The sequence below is a fragment of the Anabrus simplex genome, chromosome 1 (assembly GCF_040414725.1).
Source record: "Anabrus simplex isolate iqAnaSimp1 chromosome 1, ASM4041472v1, whole genome shotgun sequence".
In the NCBI taxonomy this organism is placed as follows: Eukaryota; Metazoa; Arthropoda; class Insecta; order Orthoptera; family Tettigoniidae; genus Anabrus; species Anabrus simplex.
Window position 1 is genome coordinate 1,772,022,440 of NC_090265.1, and position 27,473 is coordinate 1,772,049,912.

At 38.2% G+C, this 27,473-nt stretch overlaps 1 protein-coding gene across 1 annotated transcript in view; it reads left to right on the forward strand.

The window, feature by feature from the left end:
- LOC136864567 (uncharacterized) overlaps positions 1 to 27,473 on the forward strand; it is a 200,255-nt gene that overhangs the window by 58,620 nt on the left and 114,162 nt on the right. The window contains exon 6 of the mRNA XM_067141729.2: positions 12,437 to 12,764. Coding sequence (XP_066997830.2) covers positions 12,437 to 12,764 — 328 coding nt within the window. The remainder of the gene's footprint in view (positions 1 to 12,436; positions 12,765 to 27,473) is intronic.

The window sequence follows — 27,473 nt, forward strand, 5'->3', positions numbered from 1 at the left end:
TGGATAATTCAAGAACTGTAAAACCTACATATATTGGTTTGTCATAGGTTGCTTTTAATCGATTCATTTGTATTACAACTAAATCTTCATGAATAATTGCACAGCTATGGAAGTTTGGTTTACTTACTAAGTTGTTAGCACCATATCTTCTACAAACATTCTCCCATTTTGTAACTAATTTTACGTCTACTCTTTTATCAATATTTTCAATAGTTTTTCCGAAGACTGAATTAATCATGAGCTTGTAGAAGTCTTTCTCAAAAGCATTTTTAGACATCATTCTTAAATTAGTATTGAAATCGATGTAGGGTCTTAGCCATGGTGAGTGGTGAAATTCAAGAACCCGATGAATTTTGGTAAGCTTCAACCCATTTTGCAAACATTGTTTCAAGTTACGGTAGTGTATTACATACTTAAATTTATCATTTAAGTTTGCAGTCAACATCTGTACAATGTGAAACCTGTATACAATTCTTCCATGATACGAAACAGCTTCAGTCTCACATAGCAGACGTACATCAACAGGAGTGGTTATGTAATACTTCAGAATCATCGAGTAAGAAAGAATCTACACAAACTGAGAGTAAATCTCAGCAAACTAATAAGCAGAAATATACCAGTTCTGAATTGTGTGAAGAAAGTAGTACTCCAAAGAAGATAAAACAATTTCATGATGAAGGTGTTGAGCCTGTAATGACACACTGTAACGTGTGTGATGTAGATGTAGTTATCTCCAACCTTCATGGTCATTTACAGAGCAATATGCATAAAAAGAATGCATGTAGTGCAACATGATAAAAACATAGAAGAAATTAATAGTGCTTTTAAATGTCGAATCGCAAGTTACAGGCTTCGCAGTAGTGAAAGAACTCAGAGTATTGAAACATTCTTTAAACGTGTTCAGCCTAAAGTACTTTGCATACTACAAAATGCGCAAGCGAAGCACAAAACCTTCAAAGTAAATTTCGAGCTGTTTGGATCATATGTCAAAGGCAATAGCGAGGGTGAAATTACAGATATTAAATCCTTCAATAGTGAAAATAAAATTATTAGTGAATCAGCAACTTTCTCCACAGTTTACCAACATTTAATAAGTGTTATTATTTCCAAAAGTGAGGACTTTCAAGAAAGAGACTCAGGATGGTCATTAGCTAATGTGTTATATCTAGAGATCAACATTAATAAATACAGTCCTTTGCGAGGATCATCGTACATTGAATTACCGACATGGATAAAGCAGAAAAAAGCAGTAGTAAATGTCCAGAATAATGACCAGGCATGTTTCGCATGGGCAGTGTTATCAGGATTACACCCAGCAAAATCTTCATCTGCTAGAACATCATCGTATCCCCACTATTCATCACGGCTAAATCTTGAGGGATTAGAATTTCCAATGCAGTTAAAAGACATTAGACTCTTTGAAAAGCTAAATAATATTAGTATTAATGTGTATGGAATAGAAAAAAGCAGTATAGTTGGTCCTTTGTATTTTATGAATGAAAGAAAAGGTACGCATATCAATCTACTGTACATAGAAGATGGTGAAATGTCTCATTATTGTTGGATTAAAAATTTAAGTAGGCTTGTTTGTAATCAGTTATCAAAGCATAATGGTAAAAAGTGGTTATGTGATGGATGCTTGCAGTATTTCCAAAATGAGGACCTGTTAAATAGACACTCCAAACAAGACTGTAATAAAGTGCGTACATTCTTACCTACTCCAGAGAAAACAATTCTAAAATTTGAAAATTATAATAAGCAAATGGAGGTGCTGTTTGTTATATACACCAATTTTGAGGCTGTATTGAAGCCATGTTCACCGAAGAAAAGTTCACCAGATCCAAGCATATCCTTTACCAACACTACTCACATACATGGACCATATAGCTTTGCGTATTATATCAAGTGTAGTTACGATAGCTCACTAAATAAGTTTGAGCAATACAGAGGACAAAATGCTTCTGAAATGTTTATGAAAATGCTTGAGAGAGATGTAGTTCGTCTTGGTCATATTTTAAATACTGAAATTCCCATGAAACCTCTTACTGAGACTGAGTTACAACAACATGAAAGTGCTACGAAGTGTAGTATTTGCGGGAAAGAGTTTTTAGAAAATGATCCGAAGTTTTTGATCACGACCATTTGGCTGAATTTTATAGATTTCCTGCCCATACTAGCTGTAATTTGAAGTATAAAATTCCTAAATTCCTCCGTTATACTACATAACTTATCCAGTTACGACTCACACTTCATTATTAAAGAATTTGGAGCTTCAGATGAGAGAATTGACCTAATCCCTCAGAACAAAGAGCAGTATATTTCATTTACAAAATTCTTAAAGGTAAATGATAAATGTACTACCAAACTAAAATTCATTGACTCATTACGCTTCATGCCATTTAGTCTTGATCAGCTTTCCAGTAATTTGCATTCAGAACAATTCACAAAAATTCAGCGCTTCTTTCCGAACGATGACGAGTTTAATTTAATTAGGTGTAAAGGTGTATTTCCTTACGAATTTATTGATAGTGTAGAGCGTCTTGAAGAACGCTCTTTGCCATCAAAAGAGTCATTTTACAGCTCTCTAAATTTAACTGAAATTACTGATGAAGACTATTTTCATGCACAACGAATCTGAGAACAGTTTCACATTCAAACGCTAGGCGAATACTCTGATTTTTATCTAAAAACAGATGTTCTATTATTAGCAGATGTTTTCGAAAAGTTTCGTGAAGTTTGCATCAAAACATACAACCTTGATCCTTGTCAGCATTATACGGCACCGGGTTTAAGTTGGGGTGCTATGTTGAAATACACACAGGTTGAATATGGAATTACTAACTGATCTTGACATGGTACATTTCATAAAATCAAATATTCGCGGTGGTTTAAGTCAGTGCTCTATGCGATTTTCTGCTGCCAACAACAAATATATGTCTAATTATGATCTAGTTAAACAGTCGAAGTATATCGTTTATCTAGATGCAAATAATCAGTACGGATGGGCTATGAGTCAATATCTACCACTAAATAGTTTCCGCTGGCTATCAAAAAGTGAAATTGAGAATTTAGAGGTTCAAAACATAGATGACGAGGCTGACAAAGCTTACATTCTTGAAGTTAGTCTCCAATACCCGAAAGAGCTGCCTGAATTTCATAATGATTATCCATTTTGCCCTGAGAATATAAAATCTCCATATATCACATCAAAAACGAACATGTTAATTGCAAACTTAAATGATAAATTTAAGTATGTAATACACTACCGTAACTTGAAACAATGTTCGCAAAATGGGTTGAAGCTCACCAAAATTCATCGAGTTCTTGAATTTCACCAGTCACCATGGCTAAGACCCTACATCGATTTCAATACTAATTTAAGAATGATGTCTAAAAATGCTTTTGAGAAAGACTTCTACAAGCTCATGATTAATTCAGTCTTCGGAAAAACTATTGAAAATGTTGATAAAAGAGTAGACGTAAAATTAGTTACAAAATGGGAGAATGTTTGTAGAAGATATGGTGCTAACAACTTAGTAAGTAAACCAAACTTCCATAGCTGTGCAATTATTCATGAAGATTTAGTTGTAATACAAATGAATCGATTAAAAGCAACCTATGACAAACCAATCTATGTAGGCTTTACAGTTCTTGAATTATCCAAAACACTCATGTATGATTTTCACTATGAATATATGAAGAAGAAGTACGCTGAAAATGTAAAACTGCTCTACACAGACACTGATTCTTTTATATACGAGATTAAAACAAATGACATTTGTAATGATATAAAACCAGATCTAGACAGGTTTGATACAAGTGACTACCCAGAAAATAATGTTTATAACCTCCCACGGGTTAATAAAAAAGTTCTTGGGAAAATGAAAGATGAATTCAAAAGAAAACTCGTTAACAGTTTTGTAGGCACTAAAGCTAAATCATACAGCATTATACCTGAAAATGATAAAGTAATTAAGAAACTGAAAGGCATTAAGAAGAATGTTGCTGAGAATGATCTGAGTGTGGATGATTATAAGAACTAGAACTGTATTACCAATAGTTCACCAGTATTAATGAAGAAAATGTATGTGTTTAAAAGCATAAATCATCAGCTTAACAAAGTTGCTCTAAGTAATGATGATAATAAGATATTTATTATACCTAACTCAACAGATACTCTAGCCTGGGGTAATAGTCTCATTGACCATTATTACTTCACATAGGTTTACATTTAGTTTATGTAATTTTGTTTTGTTAGATGAGGTGTACTTTTACAACATTGTTGTAGATACCGTGTTATCAATAATGTAAAGTGATTAATAATGTAGTACATAAGATTATGCTGCACAATATTCTTTTTATTGATTTATATGTATTTTTAATAAACATATTAAGAAAAATCTCTCTTATTTATATACCGAATTCCATCTCCTTTGAACACCTCATTGAATATCTGTTGAATACCTCCTTAATCACCTGTTGAATGTTCCCTATTGCGTTCATCCTAACGGTCTGGCGCAGGGAAGGGCAGCCTGCTAAATGAACACCTGTTAAATACCTCTGATTGTGTAATCGTAACGGTCTGGCGTAGGGAAGGGCAGCCTGCTAATTGAACGCCTGTTAAATGCTCCTATGTCATTAATCCTAAAGGCCTGGTATAGGGAAGGGAAGCCTGCTAGTATAACGGTTGTTAAACGCTCCCTTGCCCATTAGTCCCAATAGTTTGGTGTAGAAAAAGTGCAGCCTTCTGGTTGAATACCTGTTACGTGGTCCCAATAACATTAATTCTAATGGTGTGACGTCGGAAAGGGCAGCCTGCTGAGGAGGAGGCTCCAGAACTCTCACAAAACAACTACTATCAGATGATATAGATGTTGATTCCCATGGGGAATCTGAAATATTTGTCCCGAATGAGTAAATTTATAATACCAAAATAAATGGTCCGTTATTGGGCATTATAAATTTTCCAGCTAACTCATTCCTGGTTACAGAGAGTTAGCAAATAAAAAGTATCAAAAAGGTGGAAGATTTTCAATTATTGTAACACTCTGTGATTAGATTTTGATACGGAAAATGAAGCTGATTACTTGCAAATCATTCCTAGTTGCCAACATTTCGCCCTCGTGTGCTAGGTTGGGCTCATTTTTGGTATTGAGACAAACTCTCTCATAGTGCATTGGCACTGCCGCTGGCTCCAAGTAGCCTACACAGTGGCCTCCACGGTATGCACTAGCCAGCGTCTTGGTAGGTGTGCTAGGTACCAACTGATGAGCCCAACCTAGCACACGAGGGCGAAATGCTGGCAACCAGGAATGAGTTAGCTGGAAATTTTATAATACCCAATAACGGACCATTTATATTGGTATTACTTCGTCCACAGTTGGAGAGTCCGAGTGTGGGTTTGGTTCCTTGTGACTGTAGTTGAATTTTTGAGATGGTGGTTCAGAATTGGGGAGTTTTGCGAAGTAGTCTGCCAGAATCTGGTAATTCTCCACATCACTGTGAGCTACTTTTCCTTCTTGGTTTCTGAAGTTGAGGCTTGGTGGATCATATCTGCTCAAGGTGTTCTTGAATGTTTTATAAAATTTCCGAGTGTTTTTTTTAAATCCTGTTCGATCTAAATCAAGCATTCCTTTTCATTCTTTCTCTTCAGATTCCTGACGGTCTTGAATGTTCTTTTTCTTGTTTCCTGTAACTTCTTCTGGTTCTCTGGTGTTTATTACAGGTTATAAATCTCATTTTTGGTCCGTATTGAAAATTTTCCGAGAACAGCAATTCACCCACGCCTTTCAGCGTTCTTCGATTGCATTATCACATTCAGATGACCACCATGCATGTTTCCTCTTTTTCTCTAGAGGAACTGTGACTCTTGCAGCATCAATCATAGCCTCTTTCAACTGTTCCCATCCCTGGTACTGTATTTTGTTTAATTCTGATGCAAAATCATTGTGCATTCTGAGATTTTCTCTGTTAGACTTTGTTGTTCGAGTTGTGTTCCTGTTTTTCTGGGATCTTGGCATGATCTTAACTTTGATCTTGGAGAGGAAGTGATCTGATTCTAAATTTGCACCCCTCAGGACTTTGACATTTTGGATTTCCTTTTCCGTATGTTTTATTATTATTAAGAAAAGAGCGCACAAACGTGCGTAAAATTAGTATACACTGAACAAATAAATACAAAATACACTATTCTTTGCTGTATTCCTTTAGAGTCTTGTGTCTCTGTGTACAAATTGTAAAATGATAACGCTCACACACTTTGTTGCATAGTTTGCATAAGCCGCCTTCATCTGGGTCATGGAAGTATGTTTTCATGCACAATTTATGGTGAAATCCATGTACGGCTAGTCTAGTAATGGCACTACGCGAAACCTGGTTTGGTCCACTCCATCTTCGGTCTAGCATGGCTTCTGTCGTGAAAAATTCCGGCCATATTTCTTCTTGTTTTTCCTTTCTTTTCCTAAGGACTGCTTCTGCTTGTGGTGTAGATGGTAGCTGTAGGATGTACCTCATATCTTCTATGAAAAAGCGTTCTTTTGCAAGCATATACGCTAGTCTTGATGGCTCTGTTTTTGCTATCCCCAGTATTCTTTTCAGGAATCTGGCTTTTACTCTTTCTAGGGTTTCTAAGTCGGTCTTAGTAAGGTGGTCCCAAATGAGATGAATACCATAGGTGAGAGTAGAGAGAATTTTGCTGCGGAAGAGAAGCATTGCTGTTTCTAGCGAGATCATGGTGGGGTTTTCAATGTCGTAGATCCCTCGTATGGCTGCTGCCGTTCTTTCTCTTATGTGTATTCTGTAAGAGGTACCATTAGATTGAAGAGTGATGCCGAGGTATCGGAAATGACCTACTCTTTTCAAGGTCTGTCCTGAAAACGTGATTGCGTCTTGTGCCGCAACTCTTCCTCCTTTTCGAAATGTCATGTAAACAGTTTTGTCTTTATTTAGTTGTAGGTCATTTTCGTCAGCCCAGATATGTAACTTGTCCATTGCTTCCTGCAGGACCTCCCTGTTTCTTGAGCCTAGTATCATATCATCAGCATAGGCGTATAGCGCGACTGGAGAATTCTGTATTATCTTCGTAACATCTGCTGTGGCGATATTGAATAAGATTGGGCTTAATGGATCACCCTGGAGGACCCCATTGGTTTGTATGATGGGGGACGAGGTTGATACACCGTCTTCGATTTCAACGAAATTGAATGCTAGCAAATTATTTATTGCAGTGACCAGAGGGTTGTTTTGTCCAATCATATGTTCTAGCTTCTTCATTAACTTGGCTCTGTTCAGGAAATCGAAGGCTTTCGTATAATCAATGAAGACAATGTGAAATTTTCCTCCTCTGTGCCTTAGTGCCTCATGTATGTCGTTTAGTAGATTTGCAATTGCGTGCAGGGTCCCTCTCCCTTTCCTGAATCCAAATTGCTCCTCCGGAATGTGGATTTCAATTTCCCTCTCAAGTCGCCGGGCGAGAATTCTTGTGTAAATCTTGAAGGAGTTGTTCTCTAACGCTATTCCTCTGTATGAGTTTTCATCATTGGCTTCTCCTTTTCCTTTATAGAAGATTTTCATTCGTGATTGCCTCCAGCTATCTGGAATAAATCCGCTTTCAAGACTTCTATTGAAGAGTTTTGTCCATACGGGACCTAGTATTTCCAGGGAGTCTTGTAGATTTTCAGTATATATCCCGTCTGGCCCTGCAGCCTTCCGCTTTTTCATGGTAAATACTATCTCTTTTACTTCTGTAAGGGTTATTGCAGATATTGTTGTATTGTTCTGTTTTCTGATGTCGAGAGCCCGGGTTCTGTTTCCTTTGTTGAGAATTGTTGTGAAGTGGGTTTTCCAAGATTCAATGGATATATGATTAGACTGATGTTGTAATTTTTTCTTCAAGGCTATGTAGGGGTCTTTAAGAGCTTCCTTAGCTTGTATCTTTGCATGATCTTCCATATATGCTGATTTCTTGAGAGCTAACGGATGCTTATAGAGTTTTCTTTGACGAGCGTACATTTGAAGGTTTGATTTATTCGATTGTTGTCTGGCTTGGCGCAGTAGATGAAGTGTTTTCCTTCGTTCTTCATAACACTCATGATCAAACCAAATTTTTGAGGTCCGTTCTGTTTTGGGTATCATGGCGTTTTTAATGTAGTGGTTGATAATTTCTAGAGCAGAATCTGTTTGGTCTGCTTCAATGAGCTGTGATGCTAATTGTACCTTTGTTTGGTTTGCCTGTAGATTATCAATGTCTAGTTTCCTTGATCCTGTTTGTGTCAGTTTTACTTTGTCTTGGCAGTTCTTTCTTACTCTGAAAGTCGCATAGATTGGTAAATGTTTCTTGAGTACTGAGATGTTTGTCGTTTTGCTATTTGGTGATCCATAAAGGTGATCCCTCTGCCTCGGAAGAAGATGAGATCCATTCGGTGCAATGTATGTAACTTCCTCTTTTTTATTAGTCAGATTGTATCCTTCAGCTGCTAAGATTTCCAAAAAGAGATCCGTCTTGCTGTTCGGTTTGTCGAGTCTGCAGTTCAGGTCGCCGGTGATTATAACATTTTCTTCCTTTGCTACATATGTTATTGCTCTAATGACTTGTTCCATCGCGCCATCCATAGCTTTTGCAGGGCTGATATAAATTCCTACGAAAGATATGTAGGCTGTTTTCACAACAATTGTATTTTCTTCAATATTGATTTCTTTGATCACTCCTGTTTTATCATTATAGAAGCAGGATACGCCTCCTTCTGGTCTTCCCCGGCTCTTTTGGATTGCTAGTGCATGTTTGCTGTAGTAGTGAGGTATGTCTAAATTTTCTGTGATCATTGTTTCTGTGGTAATTATTACATCTAGTCCGTTCCATAGATCATCGGGTGTTGTTTCGATTAGTTTCCGTAAGCCTTCTACGTTCCATAGCATGACGTTTATTTCAAGAAGGTTCGTGTCCTTAGTCTTTGCTGGTTCATCTTCTGCACTGATCGACATGTCAAAGTTCGACCCCAACTCGCCTTTCTCGGCGAAAATTGAACCTTCTGACTATTACTCCTTTTGGCCAGAAACCTGGTGATTTTACTTTGTCGAGTTCCCCAGAGGAGAGACCAAGTTTAAACGACTTATTTCTCCCTTTTGTTTCCAGCATTTCACATTGAATGTCGCTGGTTATCCCATTTTTCCTCAGAAAGTTTACGAGAGTTTCTTCTTCCGCGCTGTGGTGAATGCTTCCTACATATAGCCATGCTTGTCCTGATTTTAAATCGAAGTCCTCATCGGTTCTGGTCCCTCTGATGACTGGTCCATCTTTTCGCTGTCTAGTTCCTTCTCTTTGGTGTTTGTCTTTAGGTGTTTCGGTCCTTTCAGATTCCTTAATTTGTATTGGGTTCCTATGTGTTTGTTCTTTCATATTCTTTAATTTGTATGGGATTCTGAATGGCTGTTGAATGTGTGTTCATTGTGTCTTCGCTTGTTGTTGAAGTTGAAGTTTGAGAGACTGCTCTGGCATAATTTAGTAGTTCCCTGTTGCTTTCGAGATAGTCCACTTGTTGGAGTTGTGCTTCTAGGACGAGAGTCATTTTAGTCATGAGCATGTTACCCATCTCGTCGATCTTTTTCTTCAGCTCCTCACATGACTTCTTATTTTCTGAGATAGCTTCCTTTATTTCTTCATCAGTTTCCCTTCCCTGTGGCAAGGTGAGTACTAATTTACATTTCTAAATCCATGTTTTCTGTTTTCTTGGGAGGTGTCTGAATGCTGTAGGTTTCATGACCAGATTGAAGGTCCTACATAACTCTATCAATCGCTCTCCATTTTGATTAGTCCTTTTGTGGGCTGGATAGTCTCCAATGATGGCTCTGAATCTCCTTTCTTTCCCCAGTTGTGCATTGAAATCTCCAGGGAGTATAACCACATTGTTGTTTGGTACCTTGGATATAGTTTCCTCCAAGTCTTCCCAGAATTCCTCTACTTTCTCTGGGTCTTTCTTGTTGCTCTTCTCATTTGTAGGTGCATGTGCGTTGACTAGCGTATAGAGTTTATTTGCTCCTTTGAAGGAAAGGGTGGAAATCCTGCCGTTCCTGGAAGTGAAGTCTGTGCTTGCTCCTAGGATTCGTTTATTGATTATAAAACCCGTTCCCAGATGAGGGACATTTTTCATTACTCTCTTGCCTGGTTTTCCTTTCAAAATCCTGTACCCTTGTGATTCAAAAGCTGACTCGTCTGTGAATCTGGTCTCCTGTAATTCTGTTATCATGATGTCTTGTTTGGACATGGTATTGGTCAGATGTTTGAGTTTTCCAACTTTAAGGAGTGAATTGACGTTGAAAATTGCAAAATGAGTTACTTTCTTGCTCTTTAATTTCTTGCATGCTAGTGCGAGCTCCCCAGAATCCAAAGGCTTGCTGACATTGTTCTTGACAACGGTTGATTGATTACCACCTGGGGCAGTGCCTATGCTAGATTTTTCCATCATGCTGAGTCGAATGATTTTTGCTTGGGGCCGATGCCTAGACATCGACAAGAGATACAACTGAGGTTGTTAGCCTCAGAGTATTTAGGTTCACAGCCGCTCCTAACATGGAGATCAGACGCTGCCCCTGAGCCGCCCATTATGGGTTCAGACACTCAGAATAGTTTTGGTAGGCCGGGCTGAGTGGCTCAGATGGTTGAGGCGCTGGCCTTCTGACCTCAACTTGGCAGGTTCGATCCAGGTTCAGTCCGGTGGTATTTGAAGGTGCTCAAATACGTCAGCTTCGTGTCGGTAGATTTACTGGCACGTAAAAGAACTCATGCGGGACTACATTCCGGCACTTTGGCGCCTCTGAAAACCATAAGAGTAGTTAGTGGGGTGTAAAGCAATTAACATTATTATTAGTAGTAGTCGTAGTAGTAGTAGTAGTAGTAGTAGTAGTAGTAGTAGTAGTAGTAGTAGTAGTAGTAGTAGTAGTTGTTGTTGTTTTGGTAACCGCACTCTATTAATCCCGAGTACTAGGTTGCCTCCTCCACCACTTACGCCATACCAAAGTCTACCTTCTCCGTAGTTCGTTGTCTCCCATTTTTTTATTAACGCATACCCTAGTATGTTTTGTTTGGTGTCTCCAAAAATCATTGAAAGTAAGTGGGGACATAAAAAAAGTTAATATTATTATTATTTGTTAGGTACATTGGCGAGTAAAACAATTGTCATTTGATTGTTTTTATCATGTTTTAAACCTACTTCTCTCCCAGAAAACCCTATATTGGCCGGAGTTACGAGATATTAAACGATCACTTTGTTAATGATCTCGCCTGCCTGTATTAACAGGCGTAGCAACAACCGTGAATATTTCTTAACTAAAGTAAACTCGTTTCCTTATACCAAGGTGGTGCAGCTCTTTTTTAGACAGGCCCCCAGTGGAAGGGAGTTGCATGTACCATTTTTACCACAAATCAACCTTCCTACCATTCGTAAATCTCTGGCAGTACAGTACGGGGAATTGAACTCAGACTCTCGAGAAGGGCAGCTAATTGTACTAACCATTACGCTGGTGGACATTCTTAACTACAAAAAACAGACATATATACATGACCGATGTGTGCTTGTAATGCGTTGGTCAGACACGAAACTGTTCACCTATTTGTGCGACGTCATCAGAGCTGCAGTAGGCCTATGCTACGGAGGCAGACATTTCTTAACTACGAAACACAGATGTACTGCATGACTTTGACGCATGTTTTCATTGTGTGAGTCATATGGACCAAACTATTTGCAAATTCGTGTGATGTCATCAGAGCTGCATAAGGCTTGTAGCAGCTTCAGACCAGAATCGTTCTTTGATGAATTACGTTGGGGGGGATTATATGCGAGTTTTATTTTTTTCATTTTCTTCGTCTCGAAAAGCCAAGGCGGGTGTAATACGCGAGGGGGTCTAATACATTAGTAAATACGTTTTTTTTTTTTTTTGAGATCAAGCCTGCGAGGTTAAATTGGACTTTCTTTGTCTAAGAAAAAGAAAGACCTAAAATGTAATGATTCTAAGGCAACATGGCTTCTCATTTCATCATGTTATCATAGAATCATTACATTTTAGTTCTTTCTTCTAAGGTAACATGGCTTTTCATTTTCTCAAGCCATCTCAATTTATTCTTCTTCATCGAATGACTCAGTTTTTCTACCCCTATCTCTTTTCTGTCCTCAAAATTTCTTACTCTGTTTCTCCTTGTCTTCCCTACCATACTCCTCCCTGGCCTGAATTTTACTCTCATTTCTTGCTGTCAAAGTCCAAGTCTATAGTACATATTGTACATTATCTCTTTACATTTCATAGGAACTTCTCTGTTTCACACCAGCTTCCTTACATTCTGGTAGAATGTATTGTTAATTATGTTAAGCTAATTATTCTATGTTTTAATCCTGCAACCATATTTATACAATTTTCTATTAGTTATTTTGTTTTTGTTTTTCCCTAGGGATCGAGTGATGATAACCAAAAGGTACTAAGCTATTCCAAATCAGATAGTTCTTCTAGTGCTGTTGCAAAGGTGACCTCTGTACCTGAGCTGTCTCAAGAAAAAATTCAAAAACTCCCATTGAAAACGCAATCAGGTCACGGTTCCAAGAAGATCCAATTACCTGTTCTTGTACCACCGCCACCTGTTCCAATAGTGGGAACCAGGAATGTATCAGATAAAAGACTGAAACCATTAAAACCTCAAGCAAACACAGAGCCAGTAAGAAGAGGTCCTATGAAAGCTGTGATTCCAGTTGGAAATATGATGCGTAACCCTGGTAAGAAAGGTAAGTTCTTGGACATTCAACAAATGTGTCGTCAAATTTTCTCAGTTAAAATTATATCCTCTCCATGTTTGTACCATACTTTTTTGTGTGTTTAAATCAGGGCCTCTCAGGTGCATGCACTGTGCACGATGCAAAAGACGACTTGGCTTGGTTGACCAGAGTGCAGACCCCCCCACTCCTCGATTTGGAGCAATAGCGCTTACTCTCTCTTTCCTCACGCCTGTCTCGCTCGCTCTGCCTGTCTCCCTCTGCCCCACTTGCGCCGTAGCGCTCCAAATCCGGGCTGAGTTGAGCCGAGTAGAGCCGAGCTTAGCCGAGTAGCCCAGAGACGAAGCGTTGATCCGAGTCATGCCGAGCGGCACCGATGCACAGTGCATGGAGCTCTTGCGCCTCGCTCTGCATGCGTGAGATTTTGGGCATTTGAGAGGCCGTGGTTTAAATGATTAAGTTACCTGCAGCAACAACAGGTGTTTAAATATGAGGTGATACATTGGCTGATGTGAGTCATTTGTCCATAAGGGTGTCAAAATTGGTAGATAAATCTGTCTGTTAGTGTGTTATTAATTAGTTTGGCAAGATTCCATGAGGTAAGTCAGTTAATTTTTAGGTTTGAAGCAACTAATAAAAACCTCAAATGCATAGCTTCTGAAAAATTAGTTGAAAATGGGAAAAAGTTTGAAAAATGTTGTACTGTAGCTGATACAAAACATAAGATTCAAAATGTTTGGACCACAAACCTTCATGTATTTTGTTGACAGTATTGCACACAGAACTCTGCATGTGTCTGGAATCAGCTAGCCAAACTCTTAGCCCTCATTTTACTGAGAACTAGCCGGCGACTCTAGGTCCAATTTAATACCTTCACTGAACAGGGAAGTAGAACTCACAAATAATCTATAGAAAATTTACCTACAGTTTACCATCAAAATAAAGTACATTATTTAAGGACAGTGTTTAATATTTTGAACACTAGTAATCACCAAGATTCACTCTCTTTCAGTGGTAATTATACTGATTGAAGAACTTTTCAAAGCGATCACCAGGATGTAATCCAGGCTCTTTTGTGCATGCGTTACAGGGAAACACAGTTTCAGCTTATCCTTGGAAAAATAGTCCTGTAATTCTGGCTTCCTATTCATTGCCATATTTAGTAGCTTGCCTAAAAAGACTGTGATTTCAGGAAGAGTGAAATCTGTCTATGACTTCCAAATAGATTCTTGCCTGAGGGGCATAACCTTTGGAATGTTTACCTTTGCAAATTGGTTATAGTGTCCTGTGCAATATCAGTCAACACTTGATCAGGCATGAATAACTGACAAAATTCAAGCGCAGTCTTAGGTTGGTTACCTTGTGGTGGCTTTGTAACCAGACCTGCCTGTGAAAGGGATACGTTTGAAGTCCATATCCAAATGTTATATAGTGCTTACTTATTGCTGTACTATCCACTGAGATCCACTCTTTACTTAATAATTTTTCAATTCACTGAAATTCTTTCTCTTTCTTTTCCTTTTGAATTTGACTCTAAGTGAACCCTCTTCCATTATTTCTCCACGTAACAAACAATTCTCTTCATGTTTCTCTCTTTATAAATACCCACCAGGCGAGTTGGCCGTGTGCGTAGAGGCGCGCGGCTGTGAGCTTGCATCCGGGAGATAGTAGGTTCGAATCCCACTATCGGCAGCCCTGAAAATGGTTTTCCGTGGTTTCCCATTTTCACACCAGGCAAATGCTGCGGCTGTACCTTAATTAAGGCCACGGCCGCTTCCTTCCAACTCCTAAGCCTTTCCCATCCCATCGTCGCCATAAGACCTATCTGTGTCGGTGCGAAGTAAAGCCCCTAGCAAAAAAAAATATAAATACCCATTCACCACCACTGTACCTTTTACCTCTCTAATTGTCTTTCTTTTGTTATTGACAATTTTTTTTAATTTCATAGAATTCCAGTATGTTCTTTTGGTCCTATATTCTGATCATCTGCTTTTCACTACCTTTCAATCAAATAGTTACTTTCTTATTCCACTCCTTTCTTTCATTCTGAGTATCTCTCTCCCAGCAGTCTACCATTCCTATTCCATCTAGCATCCTTATCACCTTAGTTACCCAGAAATCATCAATAATTGAAAGGCTGAGCGCAACAGTGGTCTAAGTCTCCCCAATGTCGAAATTAAGTTAATTGCGTCACCTGTTGTTATTAGCTTTGAACTACATAGTAGAATCGATATATACTAAATAAAGTCGTTTTTCATGTGTTGGCAGCTATGTTATTGTTTGCCCTCGAAATAATGCAATGAATATTTAGTGCAACTGTGGTCTAAGCCACTTCTGCCTACCAGAAATGGTATATGTGGTCACGTGCACAAACAAACATAATGGCTGAAGGTGTTAGTGTTGTCTTTGATGTAAGTGATAGTTCTGATGAAAATTCAGTGGAAAAGGACAGTATAAGAAGTTGAAAGAGGACAAGAAACGAGGAAATGTGGGCTAGAAATATGAGGAAGAAAAAAAGAAACACTGGAGAACAATATGTCAGTCGTACAGGAAAGGCAATTGCCAAGAGACAACAGGGTCCACCATGCAACTGTGTAAATAAGTGCTATGAAGGGATCAGTGAGAACGACAGAAAGGGAATTTATGAAAGGTTTTGGAGACTAGGAGATTTCGCTTTGCAAAATGCAGTCTCCCTTGAGTTCCTGATAAACATACACAACAGGAAATTCTGCTTCACTCTCAACAATAGCTATAAAGACCAACGGTAAATTTCATTTTAAATATTGTGCAGAGACGTGAAAGCATGATCTTGAATATAATATAACTCCTTCATTTAACCCAATTTTTTTACACAAGGTGTTACATTAAACAATACACATCTTACGATGAGATAAAAACAGGGACGAATGTAGAAACAAATGCATCGTTGAGAAAGCAAAAATTATACATATTAAAAATAAGCTTAACCACACAACTTGCAGTGCGAAAATATTTGCCTTGAATGATTCCTGAATACAAGACGCACGCGCACACATTTCTAAAGAGCCAGCAGGCAGGAAAAAGTAAGGTGAAACCTTAAGAGTTCTTCTGAGAAGAGTTCATCATTCTTTCTATGTTCCGACTAACTAATGAAGTCTCCCTTGAGTTCCTGATAAACATACACAACAGGAAATTCTCCTTAACTCTCAACAATAGCTATAAAAGACCAACGGTAAATTGTATTTTAAATACTGTGCAGAGATGTGGAAGCATGATCTTGAACATGATATAACTTCTTCATTTAACCACCTTTGAAAGTCTCTCTCTATATTACATAGCTTCATTAACACACCATTCTGTAGATGCACAAAATAATCTTGTAATCTTCACAGGTCCGGTTTCAGCTCGACAAGAATATAAAATACGTATTCCTTAATACCTGTTTCTTTCATCTACGCACAAAGCGCTGTCTGCCTTGGCCCTTGTTTGGAGCCATTTCTGATAAGCCTTCATTTTACGTTCACAAGCTGCTCTCACTTTATCATTCCACCAAGATGTTCGCCTGTTCCCATCTTTACACACAGTTATTCCTTGGCATTCCCTTGCTGTTTCTACTACAACATCCCTGTATGCCACCTATTCACTTTCTATATCCTGAACCTGCTTACTGTCTACTGTTCGAAACTTCTCACTAATCATATCCATGTACTTCTGTCTAATTTCCTCATCCTGGAGATTTTCTACCCTTATTCGTTTGCAGACAGATTTCACTTTCTCTACCCTAGGCCTAACTTAGTTCACTGCATATCAGATAATGGTCTGTATCATCAAAAAATCCCCGGAAAACTCGTACATTCCTAACATATTTCTTGAATTCAAAGTCGGTTAAGATATAGTCTATTATAGATCTGGTACCCGTAGCCTCCCATGTGTAGCGGTGAATAGCCTTATGCTTGAAGAATATATTCATAACTGCTAAACCCATACTAGCACAGAAGTCCAGCAAACACTTCCCATTCCCATTAGCTTCCATATCTTCCCCACATTTACCAATCACCATTTCGTATCCTTCAGTTCTGTTCCCAACTCTCGCATTGAAATCGTCCATTAGCACTATTCTATCCTTGCTGTTGACCCTGACCACGATGTCACTCAATGCTGCATAAAACTTGTCAACTTCATCCTCATCTGCACCCTCACATGGTGAATACACGGACACAATTCTAGTCCTAACACCCGTCGAGTACCACTTTATAATCTCCTATCTCTTCCTCATTATCTCCGCTTACCCGAATATCACTTACTCCGAGCACATCAATGTGCATCCTCTTTGCTGACTCAGCTAGTTTTTCTTTCTTTCTTCATAAGCCCCATTAATATTGATAGCTCCCCATCGAATTTCATTTTGTTCGCCAAGTTGTTTCCAAGGAGTCCCTCGCCTGTGAATTGGGAGTGGGACTCCGTTACTCCGATAGGTCCGAGGCTTGCTTAAAATGTTCTGAGCTCGGTAAATTCACGAAGCAGGATGCTACCCTACTTGCACATTTCCAAGTGAGGATCTCTCCTCTAACGGGTTATGGACCACCGGTGAATTGTATAGTCCTAGCCGCCTGAGCACAAGGAGGGCCATGACTCAGAATATGTCCGAGATGCCCACTCCCATTCCATAGCAACTGGTATCCCAACTCTCAGGACCACTTACTAGGCCACTCAGCCATTGCCCATGGTTCACGAACTAGGACATGACTATAGTAACCTACACCATGAACCATGTAAAATATCTCAGTTTAAAAAAAAACAACAACAGGATTAGACCACTGTTGCACTCAGCCTTTTGGGCAATTTATCCGCTGATAGGAATGCTTTCTGGATTAATCAAAAGTGTCCACTTCCCTAAAAAAGAAATTCACAGCAATGCAAATTGTTTATAGTATTATATATTATAATTTGTGAAATTATTGCTGTTGAGCCATCATATTATAGCTAGATTTCACAGTTCAGAACTAACCATAATACAGCTGTTCATCACAGAATTATTAAAATTAGAGTGAAAATGTCACTTCATTTGTTGCTTCTGAATAGAGTAAACAAAGAGAGAACATGATTCTAACTACTTTTTGGAGGGAACTAAAGTAAAATTAGTTTCTGGCTGCAAGTACCTGGGAGGCATCATCTCAAGGCACAAATGTCAGAAATCTGCTGTGGGTAACAAAATATCCTAGAAAGGAAAATTAATTATCCTTATCTCTTACTTTGTAGTACTTCTTACTAATGTTCTGAAAACTTGTACCTTACTAGACAAGGACAGTAGCAAAATTCTGGGAGTAGAAATGAAAATGATAGAACTATGAATCAGAAGACAAGCAGAAATAAAATTAGAAGTATAGTAAACGGAATAAAAGCCAAATATGCATTGCTGATGTGAGAAAACAGACTTCGGTGGAACGGACATGTAATGACACTGAGTCATTTTTACCAAATTAAATTTCATTTTCAAGATGCACTTTTACATCAGTTGAAAGTGTGTTAACCCATTTACATCGTTTGACAAGCTGTGATTGCGCACAATCTTTTGGCACATGAATCAAATGACAAACTCGCCTCACAATGACGCAGTGCCTCACTTATTTTCGTATATTAGATTCCCTTTGAAATATAAGTTCTCACAATACATACTGTAAGGAACTAGAGGTGTGTACTGTTGGTAAACAATGCTGTATGTATTTCTGTGAGACTGCGATTGTTGAACAAGAGTTTTATTTTCATCAGTATTCAGTATTCATTATGCAGTAGAACCAGCATCATGGTAATGACCTCAAGAGTTTAAAAGTGCTTGCAGACAACGTTTTAGATGGCGATTTTTGGTAAAAACAGTGTTTTGCGAAAGTGAATCTGAGTTCGAGGGTTGTGATAGCAACTGCGTAAGTTACTCAAAATGCAGACAAACAAAAGATTTAGAGTCCACGCACCGTCTGATGTTGTGATGTACATGGATCTGCTCTTTTTTGAAATTATTTCAAATAAAACATTTGTACCACAACCAGCAGTCATTCAAGGAATGAAGTATGGGTAAGTCATAACTTATTGGCATGAATGTGAAATTTGAGCTAATTATCTTCATTAGTTAGTATTTTATGATTTTTGTGTCACAGGTATGCTCAAACAACTGGCCAGCAAATTAAATCTGTTTCCACAGTCAACAATGTGACTATTTGGTGTGACTTAAGTGGGTTAAGAAAGTTTTGAACAACAGAATGTGTCATCCTTGATTAAGAATGACATATTCATTTCTGGTGTTTATAAATTTTCCTTTATGTCGGCTAATATTCAATTGATAATGTGGTCAGTAAAAACCGGAAGTATGTTATAGACGAAAAGGGTAAATCAGTGTTATCTACATCACATTCAAAAAGTGCTTTCAGGCTTTGATTTTTGTTCTGAAGTGAAAAAGGAAATACCAACCACTGAAGTTAGTGTATAAGACAGATCTTGTCGGAGGGATTAGATCTAGAGTCTGCGTAATAATCAGTGCTTATACAGTAGAACCTTGGTGATACCTTCCCGGAAACTACGTTTTCCCGTATTATTCGTTCAAATTACGTGGTCCCGCGAGCATCCTAATTAAATCACGTTGTCAAATTACATGGTCCCGCGACCTTCCTAATTAAATCACGTTGTAAAAATCCTGCATTATCCGTTCCTCGAAGAAACTATTTCCCAGATCAACCGTCCAGAAATTTCAGTCCCATCAACGCAAAATCCTCGATCACTCGTTTTTCAAGAAACTGTATCTGACGAAAGGACGGCTACATCATACTAACAGATCATGATATTAATGTCCCGTTATTGCAGTAATTTTTACTAGCAAAGCGATCAGCGGAGAACTTGCATAAGGGACCATTTTAGCATCGCATTCGGACGGTACTGTTTAGAGAATCCTCAGAAATCATAAAGCAGAGAGTGTCCACAACAATTGGAAGGACACAGAGAGCATTTTGGCAGCTCTACTAGAATTGCAAGAGACTAACCTACTAGAAGACAGAACAAGTTTCTTACTGGCAAAACGTCTACATTATGTCCAGGGTTAGATGTTTATTTTTTGACTTTTTTTTTAGTGTATCGCCGAACAGATTTTCGGTACTTCCCTCAGGGCACTGTATAGTCACTGGGCTTTCAGGCAGGAATCGAAACTGCTCCTTCTTAAGCAACACAAATTTAGTATTTCAATATTATCGTATACGATTATGTTATCGAAACCAGAACAGATGTTGCACCTTATATAAAGGCATGGGAGGTTTTGGGATTGCCTGTTACTGTTTTGGTCCTAATATTAGACTGGGAATTTCACGTGTTTGTGTTACAATGTTACAAAAACCACAGTCGTTTTATTTGCACACGTTGCATTTAAAAACTTGTATCATTTCGCACTCGTACCGTCTTGTACAGCGAGCGTGCTTTCCATCTGAGCTTAAGGTCACAAATAACCGTAATTTTGGAAGTGTTAATAATATTTTTTTCTCTTTCCAATATGATTGTGATTAGTACCACCATGCGGGGAACACCATGGGTCGCTTTTACTTGCGTGTAGTACCACTATGTTGGGTACCAAATAGATTTGTGATTAGTAGCAAACGAGAGCGCGACGGCTTTACCTATGATTAGTAGCACTATCTGAGTGAGACTATGGGATGAGGGAACCCATGGTCCTGGCTTGCCTATGATTAGTACCCACTATCTGAGGAACACCACGGGATAGTACGAATCCCTGTGGTTAGCACCCTTATATGATGAACACTATAGGTTTGCATTGCCTGTAAATGGCACCGCAATGTGCGAAACAGCATAGGTCTGTAATACATGTGCGAATTTTATTACCTGTGAGTAGTACCATAACGCTTGGAATACCGTGAGTCTACGCTACTCTACGCAACATGACGCATACCATGGTTCTACTTTCCTAGCGATAAGTACCATTGTGAGGGGCCGCTGACTTAGATTTTGGCCCCCTTTCGACTACAAGTATCATCGATTCAGTATTGTGCTATAGAAGCAGTCCCTTGGTCAGTAATACTATTGTTCTATGCCAGCTTCTGTGCATGTGAGGCACTGTGGGTCGATTCCACTGATTTTTAAAAATTCATATCCATCCATTCATTCTTCGTCCTCACATTTTGAATTGTGGTCAGTGGATGCTTTTGGGCTTTTAATTTGTCATTTCATTTCGTCTCTATTTGTACCATAAGGGGCCGATGATCTAGATGTTAGGCCCCTTTAAACAAGCATCATCATCATCCGGACATACAGATTACAATGGATAAAGTAATGTCGTGGGCAAGACGCAACGAACTTCAGGTCAACAAAGACAAAATCATATTCATGATTTCATGGAAAGGCGGGAAGATAGCAACCATTCATTTAGGAGATAAGCCTATAACAGCGGCGCCAGCCTTTGCTTATCTAGACATGACCCTTCAAACTTCTGGAGCCACCTTCTCCAAGTATATAGATGTCCGTGTAAATGTATCTATATGGGCTATGAACAGGAACAGAAACCTTCAGAAACTGTCCCTTAAAACTGCCGTGAGACTTTTTGGTTTCAAAATTTCACCTTAGCAACCTACAGACTGGAAATCATATGGCCATATTTGAAACCTAAACAGTTGCACAGAATAGAGATGGTCAAGGCAACCTTTCTAAAGAAGGTTGCATACACCTTGGAGTACTCTCCATCTTTACTGACGTACGAATTAGCTGGGGAACAGTTTTATCTGGGAGAGCTTTCTGTAAAGTACTCTTTTGTCTCTACTGGCACCTACAAGCAGTGCTTGAGAGAGTTGTATCTGAAGAAACCCGATATCAGGGACAATTTGTATTCCACCAACACCATGATAGATTGTGGATGGGATCGATCAGATTATGAACTACAGTAGAGTCTCGCTCAACCGACCTTCGCTTATCCGACACTCCGTGTTATCCGACACTGGTAGTCTTAATTTGAACTTTAGGTGGATGCAATTCTGGGACACGAGGTGTGGAGGGTGCGACTGTGGGACAAGCCCTGGCAGTCATGCGGTAGGATTGTACAATGTAGTATTGGTTGGGTGCGGATGTTATAGTTTTCATATCCTCTGTGAGTATGGCGAGTAAACGTAAGAAAGTGATTGTTTCTGTGGAAGACAAGTGGAGTGGGTTAAAGAGACTGGACAAAGGGGAAACGCTTCAAAAAATGGCTTCAGAATATGGTGTTGGACGTGTTACAGTGGGAGACTGGAAACATACGGGGGAATAAATTGAAAAGTGGTGCTCTGCCAGAGCAACAAGTGATGCACTGACAATTAGAAAAAAACAATGAAAAATGTGAGTACGAAAAAGTAAGTGAAGCACTATTTCTTTGCTTCACTAAAAACCAGAAAAAGGGCTTGTCAATATCTGGCCCCATTCTGCAAGAAATGGCGGTGTATATCCAGAAGGAGTTTAATAAAGGGACCCTAATTTTACTGCCAGTGCTAGGTGGCTTGATCGGTGGAAGAAACGGTACAGCATTGGGCAGCTTAATATCTGTGGAGAAAAACTGTCAGCTAAATCCGATGAGGTTGTGAAATTTAAAAGACAATTTCAAGAAATAATTCTTGCTGAAGGATTATCCGGTGATCAGATTTTTAATTGTGATGAGACTGGGCTGAATTTCAAGATGCTGACATCAAAACTCTTGCAGCCCAAGCCAAGACGTCTGCACATGGCTACAGGCGTAGTAAGGAAAGAGTACTGCATCTACTGTATAATTGAATTAATAAGACAATAAATAGAGTCCCGTAAAACATAGTACGTAATACAGTATAGCCTTCCTGTTTGTTTCAGTTCATTTTCAAAGTTATTCCGTATTATCCGACATTTTCGCTCATCCGACGTACTCCAGGTCCCGTTTAAGTCGGATAATCGAGACTCTACTGTACAACATACAATGACAAGGATAGTTGTACACAAATTTCATATAGCAAACTGCAAAACAATGCATTTTTATCAGCTGTGTGAAGACTGTATGTGTATGAGGTGTGGGCAGGTGTAGGGACGTTACCTTGCTGCAATAAATATTTCATTCTCACGTGCTTTATGTTTGTTAGTATGAAGTGTGTAGCCACAAAGGAACATGCAAATATTGCAGTTATAATTATTTTAGTTGAAATTCAGTTTCTATTCCATTATTGGAACAAAATTATAAAACCCCAGCAGGTTGATTTGTTTCTTTTGTTGGGCTAACATAACAAATAACACTGAAGGAATCTGGGTTGAATTTATTAGAATTCTGGTGGTTAGGACAGGTGACTTTTCTAAGTAGAATCTTAGTAAATATTATATGAAAATAATATGTGCTTAGAGAATCCAATTTTCCCTTTTACCAACTTGTTCACTTCTCCTTTTCTCTCCCCTCCTCCAGGATGCCTTACAGCTTTTGTATCATCCATCTTCAAAACTTCCTTTCGAATTAGGCATGAAGATTCTTGTGTAAGATTTGATTCAGGTAAGGATAATAGTTTCAAAATATGTAGAGTTTGGTATTACAGAAATCCAAAAGCTCCATTAAATGAAGCATTCTGTAATTAAAATTAGATTAAACAATAAAATATGTAGTTTTTTTTTTGGTACTTATTTGAGGATCTGATTAATCGAAATACAATACATTTAGGACAAGGACAAAATATTATGGAGAGGGTGTTCTATGTATCTTCAGTGTACTTTCAGCATGTTCACCAATTCATAGTTATTATAACGCCCCTGTTCCATTCATTAACAAACAACATACAATCAGATCATTTACCATTGCTCTCTGAGCGAAGTCATTCTGTCAACAAATATCCCACCCCTCATGTACAATCGCCCTGTAGGGTAACACCCATGGTATCTGCTGCTTGTCCTTAAAAAGGTGACTGAAAGGAACCTGAAGGGATCTTAACTTGGGATTGTGAGTTGGCGACCATGGGGCCCTTAGCAGAGTCCTGGCACTGCTTCCACTACTTGTGTCAGGCTCCTCACTTTCATCTACCCTATCCGACCCGTCTTGGTCAACTCTTTTTCTTTTCTGACCCCGGCGGTATTACGTGTGGAGGCCTAGGGAGTCTGTTTCACGCCCTTGGTGGGCTTTGTCTTTCTTCGGCCAATACCTTCATTTTTATTATAATCTATTAGTTTCATGTCCGTATTGATGGTTTCGTATACACAGTTATAAAGATGGGAATCTTCCACCTAATCAATACTTTATTGATAAATGGCTTCTAAAACATATTAGTATCACATTAGTATATAGGCCCAGTTTCAACCCCTATTCAGGTCATCTTCAGCTGATCATAGAACCTAATATTCACTTAGTGTACAATTCTAAGCATCACTGAATTCATTAATGAATATCACATATGTAATAATATTGTAGTGTTAAAATGTGTTGTGTTTTTCTCTTAGTCTAAAATGTTCGTCAATGTTCATATGACTTGCAATGTGCATCTCTAAAACTCCACTTAATCTATTCCTAAATGTCACATGATTCGCTAAAATAATTATGTGTAATGTTCTTATAACTTAAAATTGTTCTATAGCATTCTTATAGCACACATTAAAGACTTTTTGATCTGTGTTGATAAAACATTTCATTAATTATGCAGGTAAGTTGTAGTTTGAAGAATATACTGGTATGTTCACTGGTAAGGGCTGTTGATCTTGATGAGTTCACACATTCAGTATTTGTTATTATGCTACTTAATTTACATTAAAACATCATAATATGTTACCTTATTTCATTTTGTGGTGTCAGCTTCATTGTCTGGTTTAATAAGTACAAGTGCTCCTCTCTTCATAGTTGTGTTCCATTGGACATGTAAGTTGATCTGCGTGAACAGAAAGACAAAAGCCGAGTGTAAAAATTTTCACTTTGCCAGTTAAGAATGTCTATTGAACGTGTTGAATGAGTGTGTGTGTGTACTTATGTGCCATTCTTAGCTTGTCGGTATGTGTTGTTCGGGAGCACGTCGTGCAATGCTCCGTGTACGTCTGGAGCTGGTTCTTGCGGCAGAGGAGGGGAGTGGTGGAAGGACAAGAGGAGCGGCTTGTGGGGGAGACGGAGTAGAGCAGGGCGTGTCTTCTGGAGGTTCCTTAATGTATATTGGGTTTTGTTTATAAACTCTTTTTGGGTAAGTGTTTTTAAAAAAAGGGATAACTGTATTGAAAAGGATGTTTACTTCGTCTGTAATTTCGTTCAGGTTGAAGTTTGGATTGGCGTACTGGTCCATACTGATGTAAAATTTTTCCAATATATTGAGCAATGGACCCTTGGGATTCATACTTAAAATTTGCGTATCATTTTCAATACTGGTAAATTTATGTTTATAGTCCTCGACATGTCGCCCTATGGATGGAAAATGGTTGTTTTATAGAATTAAGGTGCTCATTGTAACGGATAAGAAAATTTATTCTGGTACGTCCTACATAACTGGCTTCAAAATTATCACATTTTATTCGATATACTCCTGAATGACTATATTTATTGTTTTCATTGACAGATTTAGTGTTGTGTAAAATGTTAGCATTGTTATGTGTGGTTTTGTAGGTTATTTTTAAGTTGCGTCTTTTAAAAATGTTAGTTATTGATTGATTGATTGATTGATTGATTGATTGATTGATTGATTGATTGATTGATTGATTGATTGATTGATTGATTGATTGATTGATTGATTGATGTTTGTTGTTTAAAGGGACCTAACATTGAGGTCATCAGCCCCTAAAAATGTTAGTTATGGGATGTGCTCAGTTCGTAAATAGGACGCACAGATGAAATATCCAAGAATGTGGCATGCATAGGAAATATGAACTTAAATTGTGGCATATAATAAATAAAATACGGAATAAAATTAATATATGGCTTGGTTTATTAACAACAAAAATATTCTCAAATTATCATCCTTCTGAAGAAATTTTAGCAGAAGAGATTGGGGTAAATTTTCATCATTGGGAAGGGGGTGAAGGAGTGGAACAGTTTACCAGGGGTAGTGTTTGATCCTTTTCCAAAATCTGTACAGATATTCAAGAAGAGAATAAACAGCAACAGAGAAAATAAATGAAGTGTTAGAGGGCATTTGACCAGTGCAGGTTATTGTAAATAAAAAAATGTGTGTGAATAAATTAATTCCATCCCTTGGTCTAAGGAGTTTGGACAGCCAAAGTAGGGGACTGCCTGTAGGGGTGAAGTACAGTGGGGACTTCGAGTGCCCTTGGACCACCACGGTAGCTGTGATGGCCCTTCAGGAACTCTGAAAAGTGGTGGCAAAAGGGGCTCTGGTTAAGACGCAGCGGGTCATTATGCTACTTAGGTTCCAGAACAGGTAAAAAAAAAATAAGTAAATAAATGCAATGTAAATATTAATCTTATACCAGTTGTATAGTATCATTTGAAGTAATTCCACATACTGTATATCAGTTGACTATATTTGTAAGTAGTACAGGAGATATTATAAGTAGAATTTTGTAAACAATATAAATTTATTAAGGATGAGCTGTGTGGTTAATAGAAAACATTGTTAGTGTAAATTGTATAATATTGTATTATAGGAAAATTTTGTTCTCTTGTTAATTTAATATTTAGTGTTTGACAATAATGTATTTTAGTGTACCATTTGCCACTAAGGTAGACACCTTATTTGCAAATAAAGAGATTTTGATTTGAATTATCACTGCCTGATACACCTAGTATAATTCATAAGTCATGTACGCCGTTCCAATATCACATGATTATCTAACAAGAATAAATATGTGAGGATCTTCCACTGTCATTATAATATGGCAAAGTACTACGACTACATAACTAAAACATACTGCCAGACCATTTACCAACTACTGCTACGTAACTACTCTTCTACTGAACAGATTATTTTATACAATTGCATCGACTTAGCTTTGCGATATCTTCATGATGTTGAACGACCGGTCGTCCTCAATAATAATACAGTCATAGGTGCCTTTCTCTCATCCCATCGCTGTCAGCTGGTCACATGGGTTTAAGCTTCCATTTCAGTACCAACACATATAGCGGTATGTAACATCACCATGATGATATTCATAACTATCCTCTTGAATTTCAGGCTGAAACTAGCACAACAAAGATTAGTAAATTTGCCACACAACACTTCCTGGAAATATCGTTCAAATATTAAACACTGTAGGCAGCTCAACTTAACTTGACGTCTGCTGTGTTACGTGCGTTGACAAGCGTAATATTCTAAATAGTATATTTGTAGGATAACCGACTATGTTAACACAGTTCAACTTCCTCAAATCAATCTTCGAGTATCGCCATCCGCTCTCGAACCAAGTACTTATTTCAACAGCGTGTCGAACTCTACTCCAGTCCGGCGACTGACACACTAACACATTAACATAGTAACCTACTTCTTTTCTCCTCAGCTGGCAGGCTGGAGTCCTTGATGCACTGCGCACGTGCATTCGGACCGGAAATCTAGTCAAGTTAACAACAGTAATAATTTTCCACACTAGTTTTACTTGTAAAATAATATTCAGAAACATTGTTATTATCATAATTATTATAATCGTTATTATTGAAATACACATTGACTTTCTATCACGCTATTTCGATAGTATCACAAGTCGTTCATACGGTTGGTTATGACCGGTGTTAGTCTGCAAGCTTATCATACGCTAGCGAGTCGCGCTCTGTCTTTCATTCTTTTCTTTTCTTTCTTC